This window comes from Arvicola amphibius, chromosome 10 (assembly GCF_903992535.2).
Source record: "Arvicola amphibius chromosome 10, mArvAmp1.2, whole genome shotgun sequence".
Lineage (NCBI taxonomy): Eukaryota > Metazoa > Chordata > Mammalia > Rodentia > Cricetidae > Arvicola > Arvicola amphibius.
The window spans coordinates 82,506,971-82,522,584 of NC_052056.1; the positions used below are offsets into that span (position 1 = coordinate 82,506,971).

The 15,614-nt window shown below is 39.6% G+C and overlaps 1 protein-coding gene across 5 annotated transcripts in view; it reads right to left on the bottom strand.

Moving 5' to 3' along the window:
- Positions 1-15,614, bottom strand: part of Sbno1 (strawberry notch homolog 1) — a 56,790-nt gene that overhangs the window by 19,502 nt on the left and 21,674 nt on the right. For all 5 annotated transcript variants that reach the window (XM_038345106.1, XM_038345109.2, XM_038345108.2 and 2 more), the window contains 11 exons: positions 15,044-15,205; positions 13,687-13,822; positions 13,511-13,616; positions 13,260-13,413; positions 12,524-12,706; positions 10,965-11,062; positions 10,684-10,835; positions 8,552-8,749; positions 6,617-6,784; positions 6,354-6,529; positions 5,908-6,039 (listed from right to left, as the gene is read on the bottom strand). In XM_038345106.1, the coding sequence (XP_038201034.1) occupies positions 5,908-6,039; positions 6,354-6,529; positions 6,617-6,784; positions 8,552-8,749; positions 10,684-10,835; positions 10,965-11,062; positions 12,524-12,706; positions 13,260-13,413; positions 13,511-13,616; positions 13,687-13,822; positions 15,044-15,205 (1,665 nt within the window). The remainder of the gene's footprint in view (positions 1-5,907; positions 6,040-6,353; positions 6,530-6,616; positions 6,785-8,551; positions 8,750-10,683; positions 10,836-10,964; positions 11,063-12,523; positions 12,707-13,259; positions 13,414-13,510; positions 13,617-13,686; positions 13,823-15,043; positions 15,206-15,614) is intronic.

The following is a 15,614-nucleotide window of genomic DNA, read 5'->3' on the forward strand; positions in this document are numbered from 1 at the left end:
ATTGTCTTAGGGTTTCTACTGTTATGAGGAAACACCATGACCACGGCAACTCCTATAAGGAAGACTTTAACTGGGGAGGCTCACTTAGAATTTCAGAGGTTCAGCCCATTATCATCATGGTAGGGGGAGCATGGTGGTGTGCAGAGAGACATGGTGCTGGAGAAGTAGCTGAGAGTCCTATATCTTACAGGTAACAGGAAGTTAAATGAGACGCTGGCCAGTTTCCTGGGCATAGGAAAGCTCAAAGCCCACCCCCACAGTGATACACTTCCTCTAATAAGGCCATATCTACCCCAACAAAGTCACACCACCCGCTAATAGTGCTATTCTCTACAACTTTATGGGGGCCAATTACATTCAAACTACCACAATCCACTCCCCGGCCCCCACAAGCTTTTAACAGTACCCTGACTGCTCTTTAGACTGGAGAGGGAAGGGGGTGGGGTGGGGGGAGGGGGAGGAAAATAGGAGAAGGGGAGGAGGTGAAAAATCTATAATAATAATAATAGAAATAAATCTAATTCAACTTCACAAGTCCCCATAGTCTATCATAGTCTGTACAATGTTTAAAAGTCAAAAGTTCAATGTTTCTAAGATTCACATATAATCTCTTAACTGCAATCCCCTCACCAAAACAAAAACAAAAAAACCAAACCAGATCACATACTTCCAACATAAAATGACACAAGTTATACACTCCCGTTCCAAAATGTAAGGAAGGGAACATAGTGAAGAAAAATTGGGCCATTATAGTATTACTGGCTTATGAGGGCCCAGGAGTTTCCGGAATGTGCTAGTTTGATAAAATTGACCCCTATAAGTCATATGACATGGCACTATTGGGAGGTGCGGCCTTGTTGTTGAAAGTGTGTCACCGTGGCGGCGGGCTTTGAGGCCTCTTTTGCTTAACCTTTGCTCAGTGTCACAACCATTTCCTGCTGCCTGCAAGAAATAGTAATCTCAGCTATCTTGCTGTGGAATAATTCCTTTGTATATTGTGAAGATTTGTTGCTGAGATTGGTTTAATAAACAAGCTGACTGGCCAATTGCTGAATAGAATAAATTTAGACAAGAGACCCAAACTGAGAATGCTGGGAAAAGGGGCAGTCAGGAGTTGCTGGCAGATACAGGGAGAGGCAAGATGGACATGGCGTACATCCTAAGAAAAGGTACGAAGCCACATGGCAGAGTGTAGAAAAGAAACATGGGTTAATTTAAATGTAAGAGTTAGCTAGTAGTAACAATTCTAACCTATTGGCTGAGTATTTATAATTAATATAAGCCTCAATGTGCTTATTTGGGAGCTGCTGGTGGGACAGCAACTCTATCTCTCCAATACTTCCCCATGTCTGTCTGCATGCTGCCACGCTCCCCACCATGATGAACTAAAACTAAACTCAATTGAATGTTCTCCTCTATGAGAGATGTGGTAGGCCTGGCAGTGGTGGCGCTCACCTTTAATCCCAGAACTTGGGAGGCAGAGGTAGGTGGATCTCTGGGAGTTCAAGGCCAGACTGAGTTCCTGGACAGATCAAAAAAAATAAACAAAGAGTTACCATGGTCATGGTGTCTCTTTACAGCAACAGAAATCCTAAGACATACATAAAAGAAATAACATCTTGTTTAAGCCAAAAGTAGGTAAAAGCAACTTCTACAGAGTCTTATAACCTGAATTCAATCCCCAGGACCCAACATGGCAGAGTTAGAGAACTGACTCCCATCAGTTTCCTTTGACCTCCATACAAATGCCACAGGATGTCAGTCTACAAACACACACTCACAAAGTAAATTAATGTATGTAACTTTTTAAAAATATGATTTAACAACTGTGGTGGTCTGAATAGGAATGGCCCTTATAAACTCATGGTTTGAATGTTTGGTCAAAGGCCTCAAACTTCATAAAAAACATCACATCAATACCAAAGGTTTAAAGAAAGAGTTTTCTATTACATGGCAAAAAGATAAGGAATATTATAAAGAGATTGCCCTACTTGCTCTTTCTATAACCAAACACCGCTACCTGCAGGGACTAACCCAAAGGGTATTCAAAGGAATGAGATCTGGCAAATGGATGTGTTACACTTTGCAGAATTTGGAAAATTAAAAATATGTATACCACATCATTGACACTTATTGAGTGGGCAACTGCTTTAAGTTCAGAAAAGGCTGATTCAGTAATCACACATCTGTTAGAAGTTATGGCCATCATGGGTATATCTGCACAAATAAGATAGGTAATGGTCCAGCACATGTTTCTAGGAAAATGAAACGGTTTTTTGCTTATTATAATATTAAGCATGTTACAGGTATACCACACAATCCTACAGGTCAAGCAGTTATAGAAAGATCAAATCAAACTATAAAGGATATGTTAAATAAACAAAAAGGGTTGAAAAATACCCCCAGAAATAATAATGCTTTATTAATCTTGAATTTTCTTAATGTTAATGAGAAAAAGACAACAGCAACAGAAAGACATTAAATAATGGAAAAATCTGCTGAATTAAATCAACTGGTTTATTTCAAGGATGTGCTGACCTCACAATGGAAGCCAGAAGATTAAACTAAATTAATAAAATTAATAAAAATAAAGATTTGGTTTGAAGAGGAGAAACCTCTTGGAAAGGAGAAATGACAGCTTATCTACAATGATGATAACCATACAGGTGGTAAGAAAAGCATATAGGATAGGGGCAGGGTTCTGTTCTTGTCTTTGCAGCAAAACACTCATCTTCAAAAAGTCAAGAGAGGACGCCAGGTGGTGGCGGCGCACGCCTTTAATCCCAGCACTCGGGAGGTAGAGGCAGGTGGATCTCTGTGAGTTCGAGGCCAGCCTGGTCTACAAGAGCTAGTTCCAGGACAGGCTCCAAAGCCACAGAGAAACCCTGTCTTGGGAAAAAAAAAAAAAATCCAAGAGAGGGGGCTAGAGAGATGGCTCAGAGGTTAAGAGCACTGTCTGCTCTTACAGAGATCATGAGTTCAATTCCCAGCAACCACATGGTGGCTCACAACCATCTATAATGGGATCTGTCGCCCTCTTCTGGCCTGCAGACACACATGTAAACAGAATACTGTATACATAATAAATAAAATCTTTAAAAAAAAATTCAAGAGACCCTGGGTGTCTAAATACTGACGGATGGAAAAATAACTACTCAATAAGGATCGAGAAAAGCAAATATGATCTGTAAGAACAAGCATTTAAAAATACATGTTTTTATAAATGTATGTGTTTATGTATGTATTTATATTTATGAATATATAGAGCTGGTTTTAGAGTTGGACAATGGCTCTGTCCTTTAAATCCAAGCATGTTGTTAAAAGAAAGATCCGGAGTTTCTGTCTCATGTCAAGTGCCGTCTGGCATGGGACAGAAAGAAAGAATTTAGAAAAAAATTTTGCTTTTCTTCACATCTATTTTTGTCTTTATCGTACCTTTCATTGACTATATATGTCTATATAAATAATGCTTAAGTTTTCCATAATGAACAATGAATTTTCCTGCAGTAATCTTTGAAGTTTCCAGGTGCACATTTTTACAACATTCTGGCCAGACCACCACAAAATATTCAGACTATTTGCAATCTTACCAGATATTAATCTTGAAACCTAACATTTATTTTACTTTCATAGGATCCCGTAGAATGAATGTCGCCCAAGACAGCTGAAAGTAATTCTAGACGATGACATCCCCCCCCCCCCCCAACAAAGTTTGTCGTCAGGGTTATAGACATCATTTAGGGATTGATTATGATTGGTATAGGGTTGGGGTTGTGGGGAGGAAATTTTTATAAGCGCAGGGATCTTATTGGAAAAAAAACGGGGGGGAATTGGATAGGATAATAAATTGGTATGTGCTTAATCACACTAATAATAATAGTAATAGAGTGAATATTTGTGAGTTATTACAACTACATTGGTGTAGATTCTTGTATACTGATACAAAGTTAAATTACATTGAATATTGTGTGCATGCACGCTTCTAACTCTGTTTAAAACTTTTTATATATTGATATATATTTACCATACTGCAGTGTACATTTCTACCTCTGATCAAGATACTTATACACTGTTTACATCTGGAGGTCATTGTCCTCATTTACTGCACAGCTGTTTATTGTCATAGTCTTTAAGTTATATGGGTATTAAGAATTATAGATCAATAGTCAATTATGTTTGTCAGACTAACCAGGTTCTTTAGATACAGAGATTATATTCTGCATAGATAGATAATGTTCAAGCACTTCAAAGAGCTCTAGAAAGTGAGAGACAATTGCTCCTGGCAGCACCAATCTATTCCCGAGATAATGTTGAGCACAGAAGACAATCCACTTGGAGCTTGTTTTCTTCTTGGCAAAAAAATGTCCATGCCTCAACCACTGACAAGATATATATAAATAAATCCAGAAATGGATAAGCAAGACTGTCAAATCTTGCCAAGACAGGGTAATACGGTTTTGAAAATTTTTCTTGCCTTTAAAAATGGTCTGTTAGTTATTCTAGGCCTTAGCCAAAGTTGGTTGCTTCAACATTGCAAATGAGACTTTGGGTGATTACCCAGATAGCCAGTTGTCCCTGTCATTTGTTGAATGTGCTTGATTGCACTTCCTACTTTTATTGAAGTAATATTAGTTCCCTACTCGGATCTTCGATGGGGTTGAAGACTAGATAATTGTAGTTATTTTCCTCTCATGACTTGGCCAAGTTATTTATTATACAAAACTTAAGCTAGTTAGAATAGGATATTTGTTTTTATTGTATATAATTTTGTATTAGGCTTAGAATTCTCTTATTTAAACAAAAGGGGGAGGTGCTGTACGTAGGAAGACCAGCCACTTGTGATTACCTGCCTACTGGGGCGTGGCCTCTTGTACTATACAGAACCTGTATTCGTCCCCTTTTCGCCAATTGCTCGTTGGGATTGTTTGTATTCGATCTTCATCCACCGTTCAGGCAGAGAATCCTGATTTGTTAATTTATCCCTAAATAAATATCTATCTCTGTTCTGAGCTAGTGTGGGATTTCTTTGAAGCATTCGTTCACTGCTGCCTCTGGCAGGATCGCCGCTACATACTGAAACAAGAGAGTCACTGGGAACAAACCCTCTGGGCTCTGTCTTGAACCTGCGTTCCCTTCTGCTTCCATGCACGGCCATCCCTTGTTATCCTTCCTTTCACAAGAGGTTAAAAGAATGAAATCAGGGCTAGAGAGATGGCTCAGCGGTTAAGAGCACTGACTGCTCTTCCAGAGGTCCTGAGTTCAATTCCCAGCAACCACATGGCAGCTCACAGCCATTTGTAATGAGATCTGGCGCCCTCCTCTGGCCTGCAGGCATACATGGAAGGAATGTTGTATAAATAATAAATAAATAAATCTTTAAAACAAAAGTATGAAATCATGAGTCAAGATTAACTTTCATTCCTAAGTGACTCTTGGATGGCAGTTATGCAAAAGTAAGTAATACAAAAAGGAAGAAAGGCAAGGAGGGAAGAAAAAGAGAGAGCAAAGAAATCACTACAATGATTTACTACTTTTATATCCAGATTAAGGTATCCATGTATCTCTCACATCTCTCTAAATTTTCAGACAAGACCTCATGTAGGCCAGGCTAGTTTAAAACCCCTGTTGTACTGTAGCCAAGACTGACCCTCCTTCCTCTAACTCCAAGGTGCACCATCTCACCTGGTTTGTGTGTTCCAGAGTTCAAAAGTTCTCCTAAATATCAATATGTATATCATACAGAATCACTAAAGCATGTAAAATAACCAGTACAATTACTAATAAAAACAGACCGTTCCACAACCTTATAACAGAATCTGTGGATGCAGATGGATAGAGGGCAAACCTTTCTAAAGTTGAACATATAGGCAGGCGCCTTCTATTGAAAAGCACCCCAGGAAAATATACCTTTTTTCCATCCATAAACCTCTGCTTCTCCGTGATGTTCAGAATTTCCACAGGCACATCAACTTCAGACCTTGACTCATATGATATGCTTCCATCGTCATTGCTCACCACCCGCCCCTTGCGGCCAGTCATCTGAAAAGCATGAACACAGAGCTTTAAGAAGAGCATGAAACATGGATGACACAAGTTGGTACTGGGACAAAAGAACATTACAACATAAAAAAAGTGATCCATGGCAACATTACAAAAGCTGTACAATAGTACAGGAACCAGGCTCAAGCCAAACCTCAGGTACTGAGGACAGGCCTTCTGTAGTCATACCCTGAGAACCAAAACAGAACAAGGTTCTAAGTTGTATCCAGAGAACAGGACATCCATATCACAGGATTTAAAAAGAGAAGAAAATAGTAACAGGAAGGAGCATAGCACTAACCACATCTATTTACCTCAGCCACATTTTCAGGACCACCAAGTTCATCAATAAGTTCATCCAAGGTGTTAGGAGGGAGGTCTTCAGCTAATTTTTCTAGTTTATCAAGCAGGTCTTTCTTCATCTGCTGTGCCCTTTCCACAGCATCCTGACTTGTTATAAGGCTATTGTTACTGTTGGTGTTACTGTTAGCTGATAAAGAACATTTGTTAATCAGTCAAACTGTTATACCTGATTTCCATAATAGCACATTTCTAGATAGGACGTTCTGCACAGTACCTGGTGCACTGTTGGGAGCAGGTGAGATGACTGGTGCAGAGGAGAAACTAGGCCGCTTTGAACCAAGACCTGATGCTAACAAGGCACTTTGAATGGAATCTGGATCTATACTTTTCTTTTTTTTCTTATCTTTGTTTTTCTTGTGGTCTTTTCTGATTAACCAAGGATCTAAAATGTAAGAGAAATATGTATCAATTTGATAGAACAGTACAGTCCTTTGTTTTTTGAGACAGGGTTTCTTTGTATAGCCCTGGCTGTCCTGGAACTTGTTCTGTATACCAGGTTAACCTCGAACTCAAGAGATCTGGCCTCTGCCTCCAGAGAGCTGGAATTAAAGGTGTGCACCACCACCTCTCAGTACAATATGGACTCCTGATAGGAGGAACTTTTTTTTTTAAATTTTATTAGGTATACAGTGTTCTGTCTGCATCTATGCCTCCAGGCCAGAAGAGCTCATTACAGAAGGTTGTGAGCCACCATGCGGTTGGTGGGAATTAAATTCAAGACCTGTGGAGGAGCAGCTAGTGCTCCAAACTTTTTAGGCCCCCAAGTTTCCTTCTGTTAACTGAAACAAAGTACTGTCAGCTAGCAATGCCTAATGCATTTACTCAACACACAGGGAGCTACCCCTCTACATTTTGAATTTAAAAATAAGTAAATGTTGGGCAGTGGTGGTGCACATCTTTAATCCTAGGACTCTGAGAGGCAGAAGCAGGTGGATTTCTGAGTTTGATCAAGGCCAGCCTGATCTACAGTATTCCAGAACAGCCAGGGCTACACAGAGAAACCTTGTCTCGAGAAACCATGTGTGTGCTCATACACAAAACAAAACAAACCCACATAAACTCAGTATATTCCACTAGGCTTGCAATTCCACTATCCCAAAACTCAGGAATACTGAGGCAGAAAAATGGGAACCCCAGAAAAATTCAACCCCAAAACTTAACATGAAGGAATGAACACACAGTTCTAAATCATCTAGAGCTACAGTGAGAACTTCTCCTTCCCACCGAAAATGTAGAAAAAAGGCACAAAGTTCTCTTTTTTTTCCCCAAAATATCTATCTATCTATCTATCTATCTATCTATCTATCTATCTATCTATCTATCTATCTATCTATCTATCTATTTATTAATTATGTATACAATATTCTGTCTGTGTGTATGCCTGAAGGCCAGAAGAGGGCACCAGATCTCATTACAGATGGCTGTGAGCCACCATGTGGTTGCTGGGAATTGAACTCAGGACCTTTGGAAGAGCAGGCAATGCTCTTAACCTCTGAGCCATCTCGCCAGCCCCAAAGTTCTCTTATCTCAGATTCAAACCTCAACAAGACAAACAAACTTAGTCTACACTAAGCAAAGATTATAACCTACCTGGTCACAAATACAAAGAAGGGGTTTCATTCATTTTTCAAAGATCTATTTTACTTATTTATTTACTGGTTTTTCAAGACAGAGAATATCTCTGGGTAGCCTTGGCTGTCCTGGAACTCACATTGTAAACCAGGCTGGCCTCGGACTCAGAGACCTACCAGGCTTTGTCTCCTAAGTGCTGAGATGAAAGGTGTGTGCCACCACTGCCAGGCTGATTATTTTCTTTTTAACGATGGGTATATGTGCATCTGTATGCAGGTTTGTGTACACAGTGCAGGTGTCTATGGAAGTCAAATGTCCTTGGAGCTGGAGGTATGGAAATTATGAGTTCACAAACTACGATGCTGGAAATTGAACTCGGATTCTCTTAACCACTGAGCCATCTCTCCAGCATGGAGAAAATATTTTATCTTTTGTTTGTTTTTGAGACAAGGTCTCACTATGTAACTCTGGCTAGTCTGGAGCTTACTTCACTATGTAGATCAGGCTGGCCTAACACTCAGAGATAGATAATCCTGTCTGCACCCCTAATGCTGTCGCAACAGTTCAGTGAACTCACCGTCCTCGTTGTCCTCACTGGACTCATCTCTGAAGGGGTTGAAATCATCGTCATCACCAGAGCTCATGTTCTTAGAGCTCTCATAGTCACTTTCTTCATGGTCAGAGACATCAGACTCACTTTCGCTGTCATCAGAGCTGCTACCAGTAAGGCCACCAACTTTTCGTGCTTTTTTGGCTTCTCGAGTTATTTCTTCACCTATCCACAAGCCCCAAATAAAAGTCAGTTGGATATGCAATGTTTCTAAAGACCTATGGTGTCAGACTTTAGATTATGAGTTGAGTCTAAGGGAACTGCAGACAGCAAGAATATACATTTGATAAGCAATGCATGCTCACAAGAACCAAGAACTCCAGTTATGGTCAGCTACTCAACAAGAAACTAAATATATAAATACAAACTCAAAACTGATGGAAAGAAAATGAGGGGCTGAACCAAATCATATTACATGCATGCATGAAATTCTCAAACCATACAAAATAAATAAAAACTCGAGACAGAGGGCAACAGAACCTAAGTCACAGTCGTAACTGTTAAGTAGTTATGAGAAGGGCATTAGTAACTAGTCATGAAATACCTAGAAATTTTTAATGTATAAGCTAGGTATAGTACTCTCTAATCCCAGCATTTGGGAGGCAGACACAGAGAGGTCTCTGTTGAGTTCAGAGCCTGCCTAGTCTACAGAGTGAGCTCTAGGTGCATTAGGACTACATAATGAGACCCTGTCTTGAAAGAAATGAGGAGGGGAGGATTTATAAAAATTTATTAAAAAAAGACATACTGATTTATAAAAATTTCGTTTTTGAAGGAGAGTGGTTGGTTTGAATTACCTAATATTTAGAAAACAAATTGGGAATGCTCAAAAACTAAAACCAAACACTAAGACGTTCTCTTATTAATGAACCAGAGAAAACCTAACTTGAGACATAGGGAGATGTCAACTACTCTACCACACTACTGACTGTAGTAGGATACCATTACTTCATGTGCTACTCATTTAAAAAGCAAGGGGTAGTAGCAGCCCACTCAGTTCAGGTGCATTACAAATGTGAGGACTAATGAAATGGTTCAGCAGATTGAGTGCTTGTCACCAACCCCGATGACCTGAGTTGAACCCCAAAACCTATATGGTAAAAAAGTGATCAATCCCTTCAATTTGTGCTCTGACCTCCACATTCACAGAAGCACATGTGCACCCACAAGCACATGTAATAAAAAAAAAATAGGAAGAATGAGTATCTTGTCAAGTCTAAAATGATTAAACAATGTCAAACACTACTTAGAGCCTTCGACATTGCAAGTGTTTTTGTCTGGGTATGCTAAGGCAGGAGCCCAGGGCCCAGAAAGCATCAAGGCCTTTATATCAGAATTCACAACTCACACTTCTGAAAGTCAAACAGCAAAGAAAGCACCCAAACAAAAATTCTAGTTTACATCATCACAAGCTGGTTAACAAACACAGGTGAATACATCCCTAAAACTTAATAACTATACTAATCAAAGCCTCTTTAGCCTTAACCAGCAAGGAGAACATAATGCTTGTAACCCAGCTGCTACAGAAACTGAAGCAGGAGGAAGGTAAGCACTACCCAGTAACTGCCAAGAAAAAAAAAGGGGGGGGGGGGAGGTTGATGCACTGACTAGCAAATTCCATTTTATTAAATAGCAGCTCTGACAACACAAAGACTAAGTGAACTCAGAACAATCCTAACCTTCCCACAAAGCTGAAAAGGTTCTAATTTCCTAAATGCTGCACAGAGTGTCCAGCTAATTAAATTAAGTGGGACCACTTGTATATTCACTCAGGACTCTGGGCAACAGAGAATGCACCAGTCCCTTCCCACTCAAGGAAGGAAGGAACTCAATCACAAACAACTACTTCCAAAATCAGATCATCAGCACACTGCCATCAACTATTTTTTTAATTTATTTATTTTATTAGGTATACAGTGCTCTGTCTGCATGTATGTGTGCATTACAGATTAGGGCACTAGATCTCATTATAGATGGTTGTGAGTCACCATGTGGTTGCTAGGAGTTGAACTCAGGACCTCTGGAAGAACAGCCAGTGCCCTTAACCTCTAAGCCATGTCTCCAGCCCTGTCATCAACTATTTAAAGAAAAGTACTCACCTTTCCGCTTCTTTATTTTGTTTTCTTTACAAGGGCTATCTCTTGGTGAACTGTTGTTACTTGGAGCTGTCAAATCGATTCCTAGCAAACTATAAAGTTTCTTCCTGTCTGGAGCAGGAAAGTGTTTTTCAATGAGTGACTGCAATACCCCTCTGTAGGAAAAAAAAGCAGTGAATCTTACACTTCATGTGGCACCTATAACATCTTACTAGATATAGCTAAAGAGAAATATGCATTTTCTTCAATCTTAAGAAATTTCAAGAAGAAATTTAAAAAATTACTTGGCAGTTGAAACAAAATCATTTAGTTCTCCTCCACCCTCTTCCAAGGCTTCCAGAGTTCTAGCTTCTCCTGTAGACTGCAGACCAATTACCACACACTGGAAAACACAAAATACACAATAATAAACAACATGCTGTAGCCTCTCACAGCATATGCCTTCTTATGGCACATGTCAAATGTCTAGTGAAAGATTTCAAACAATGACCCATTACATTAAAGCAATAATATAGGCTTCATTTATTCTGAGGTATGCTATGTCAAAAAGTGAGAGAAATCCAGGTCTGATGTCGCTCGCCTTTAATCCCAGCACTCAGAATGCAGAGTCAGGAGGATTTCTGTACATTTGAGGCCAGTCTGTTCTACAGAGTTTCAAGGCTGCATATAGGGGTTCTGTCTCCCTGCCAGTCAAGAAAAAAAAAAAAAAAACACATTTTACAGAACATAACAAATGTCCCTGACCTTAAGGAATTTATAACCCTTGTGGGTTTTTTGTTGTTGTTGTTCTGTCTCTTTCTATAGCACTGGCTATCCTTGAACTCACAGAGATTAGATTCCCTCTCTCTGCCTCCCAAATGCTAGGATTAAAAGCATGCTCTAATGCCCCAGCAACTCTAAGTTTTGAGCAGATCAACCAAACGCAAGCAAGCTTAGGACAATATTTATAGTTATTAATGGAAAGAGCACATCTAAATAAATTACATAGTGTATTTGTTATACTCTGCTGAAATTTCTGAACAGGCATTTTTTTTATATACACCAACAAATACAAATATTCACGTGTCTGTGTGTGCAAATGTAGTCTGTTTTGATACAAAGTCTCATGTAGCCCAATTCAAACTAAGATCTAGCCACAGCTGGACTTGCTCTTCAGAGCCTCTAGTTTCTGTCTCTCATGTGATAGGACCACACACACATGGCATTCTTAGAACTTTTTGTTGATTTCTTGAGACAGGGCTTCTTTGTGTAGTCCTGGATGTCCTAGAACTCGCTTTGTAGATCAGGTTGGCCTCAGGTTTACAGAGATCCACCCGACTCTTCCTCCCAAGTGATGGAATTAAAGGTGTGTACCACCACTGCCTGGCTTAGAATTTATTTTGAAGGATCTATTTATAGTGGCACATACTTAGACTATTCTAGGACTTGGGATGCTGATGCAGGAAGATTGCTCTGAGTTTTTTAGGACATCCTAGATGACCTATCAAATACCAGACATCTCTGAGCTACAAAGCAAACATTCTGTCTCAAACAAAAACCGACAACATAAATTACAAAAATAAAATCTTACTGCAATAGTATTTTTAGCAACATCCACTTAAAAGACTATTCCAGAGCTGAGCATAGTGACAAGCATCTTTAATCCCAGCACCTGGGAGGCGGAGACAGATAGATCTCTGAGTTCGAAGCCAGGTTGGTCTATAGAGCTACATAGTGAGACCCTGTCTAGAAAATACAAAAACAAAACAAAAAAGCAAACAAAAAGACTATTCCCAGTAGAGAGCCTCATTAGATAAAGACTAGCTAGTCAAGCTCAGACCACACTAGATTTTCTCCAACTTACCTTCCCATTCTTGATTTCCTCCCGAGCCAGTTGAACTACCCTTTTCACTTTGGATGCTATGCACAGGTACTTAAAAAACCTCTGGTGAGCAGACCAGAATTGACCCCACATAGATTTCTTCATTCTCTGTTCAGCATCAATCAAATCTGCAGCTTGCTGAAATCGCTCTCTAGCAATGACCCACTGAAAATACATAGGCAACACGTTACATATACATCTGAATACATTACTTAAAAGTAGCCCCAAACTTTAGCCAGGCATGCCTTTAATCCTAGCACTCAGTAGGATAGAGAATCACTGTGAGTTCAAGGATAGCCTGGTCTAGACATAGCACAACCATGCCAGCCACGACGACACAGTGAGACCCTGTCTCCACAAAACTAAAAGTGACTCCTTCAACTAAAACAATCGGCAATCACTTGGGAAACTCTAGACAATTTTCAGGATGTTTATACATAAATGTCTCAAAATGTATACTATCTAAACCTGTCATTTTAGAACATGGTTATATTGCAATTGTGAATTTGATTTAACTGCAATAAATGGTTGTCTTTTTATGAATTATCATAAAAAATTAAAGCATGGAAAATAAGGATATTGATCAAATAAGCAACTGTGATCATTATCTGCTGTTTCACAGCTTAAACACATTCTTCTATGTTGAAAATGTTTCAATAGATAAATCTCATTAAAAAATTATCAGGCACATTAAAAATATTGACAAAAGATTTCTTACCAGCTTGACTGCTTTGTTATACATTTTAACATAACTCTGAGAAAGAAGAACTTCCTCTATTTTGAAGGTCACTCCAGTAAAGCTCAGCTGTCGTGCAATGTACATTCCTCTAAGCTTCATATCCATAGCAACTATTTCCATGGCACCAACACCTCTGAATAAAATTAAAACACACAGTAACTATCAATAAACAAAACAGCACTTTCCACACAGCAACCGTTCTGGCAGCAGAGTGCCACCAGCCTTATTACCTGCGTTCCACTGCTTGGATAAAATCACTGAATTCTCTGAATGGAGTTCCCTCACCCCAAATTCCAAGACGATTCATATAAGCCATGTTCCGTGGTTCCGAAGCACCTGGAAAAGCCCCAACATATTATAGCTGCAAAAGCGATTTGTGCATCTTTCTGATCAAGTGGGTACTCACCAGTGGCACTGGCATAAACAACTCTGGCTTTTGGCAACTTGTTCTGAAGCTCTAAAACGGCCAACCCTGTCTTGGTTGGCTTTGAAGAACCAACAGGACAGAGGTTTTTTGCTTTGTGACATTCATCAAACACTATCTGTAAGGAAGAGCTAAGGAACATATCAAAAAACAGAACTGTCCATTCAAGAGTGTGGTCTATGACCCTGGGGCCTACAGGTATTTTCTCTAAGATTCCACACATAACCCAAGATCCCTCTGGGCCTCATCTCTATTCTTTCCCCTTGTCCTGCAGCTTCTGAGCTAACTGCTCAATGAGTTATTTACTTCAGTTATATAACTCAGAGGTTAAGAGCATTGCCTGTTCTTCCAAAGGTCCTGAGTTCAATTCCCCGCAACCACATGGTTGCTCACAACCATCTGTAAAGAGGTCTGGTGCCCTCTTCTGGCCTGCAGACATGCACACAGACAGAATACTGTACATATAATAAATAAATAAATATTTTAAAAAGAGGAAAAAAATTACAGGAATGGCCAGGCAATAATGGCACATGCCATTAATCCCAGCATTCGGGAGACAGAAGCAGGCAGACCTGTGTCTTTGAGGACAGCCTGGTGTATAGGAGCTAGTTCCAGGATTGGCTCAAAAGCAACGCAGACAAACCTGTCTCGAGAGAGAGAGAGAGAGAGAGAGAGAGAGAGAGAGAGAGAGAGAGAGGAATGCAGGAATAGATTCACTGAGGCAGGAGTTTTCCACTACATCCACTACAACAAGACTTTCACTGAACTGTGAAACCGGCAACTAACTTGAAATAGTATTTCAGAACTTGGGATTCTTCATCAGGACAGCAGAAGCTATGCAACGAACAAATGAGTGAGCACTGCTTCCTTGGTCTCTCAAGCACTCCATGGGGAAGAGGATGCAGAACTTCTGACATCTGACACATACAAAAGAACTGACTTTCCAGGCTTCGAGGACTCTAATTATTATTACAGTGACCATGCCAAAATATTCACTTAGTCAGAAATTTTCCAAAAGTCTATCTACACATAATTTTTTAAAATAATTTTGTATAGCCTTGGCTATCCTGGAACTCATTCTGTAGATCAGGTTGTTCTTGAACTCAAGAGATCACCTGCTTCTGCCTCTCCAGGGCTGGGACTAAAGGTGTGGACCATCACCATCCTACTGGGTTTTGTTTTTTTTTTTTTTTTTTTAATTTTCGACATAGGGTTTCTTTGTGTAGCCCTTGCTGTCCTTTAACAAAGATCTGTCTGCCTTAGGCATGCCCTAACACCACCCAGCCTAAACATAATTTTTATGCCATCAAAAATAAACACAATCTCTATTGAAGGATACCACTCCATCGAAGTCATCACCGCACCAATGCAGAAGCTGTTTTAACCTGGTCTTATATTTACCACCAGACTGGCTTTCACCAATAAGAGAAGAATAGGTAGCAAAAATAACACCCTTTTTCACACTCCCATTGTGTTTGGAAGAAATTTTTCCATATTTAAACTAAAAAGAAAAAAAAATTAATTAGTACATTTTCCTCTCAGAAACACCTACTTCAAACTTATGAGTCAACTTAGGTTCATGACAGACTCCAAAAAAAATCTAGACACATAAAGCTTATAATACATAAATGTGATCAAAAACAACAACAACAACACGCCACAAACAAGTTTCAAATCTGCTTTCCTATGGAAATTCCATCATTGTTCCACACATTCTTACTGTGCATTCGTCATACATAGTAAAGGACTATGACTGAGTTGAGGAATACAAGATTATCAGCAGGAGAAGTGTTAGCAAGTAAGCTAGGGGTGTGATTCAGTGGTAGAGCACTTAGCCTAGCATGCCTAACTCCTGGGCTCTATCTGCAGCACCCCCAAACACAGAATTTTGAGTAATGTGCTCCTTTGTT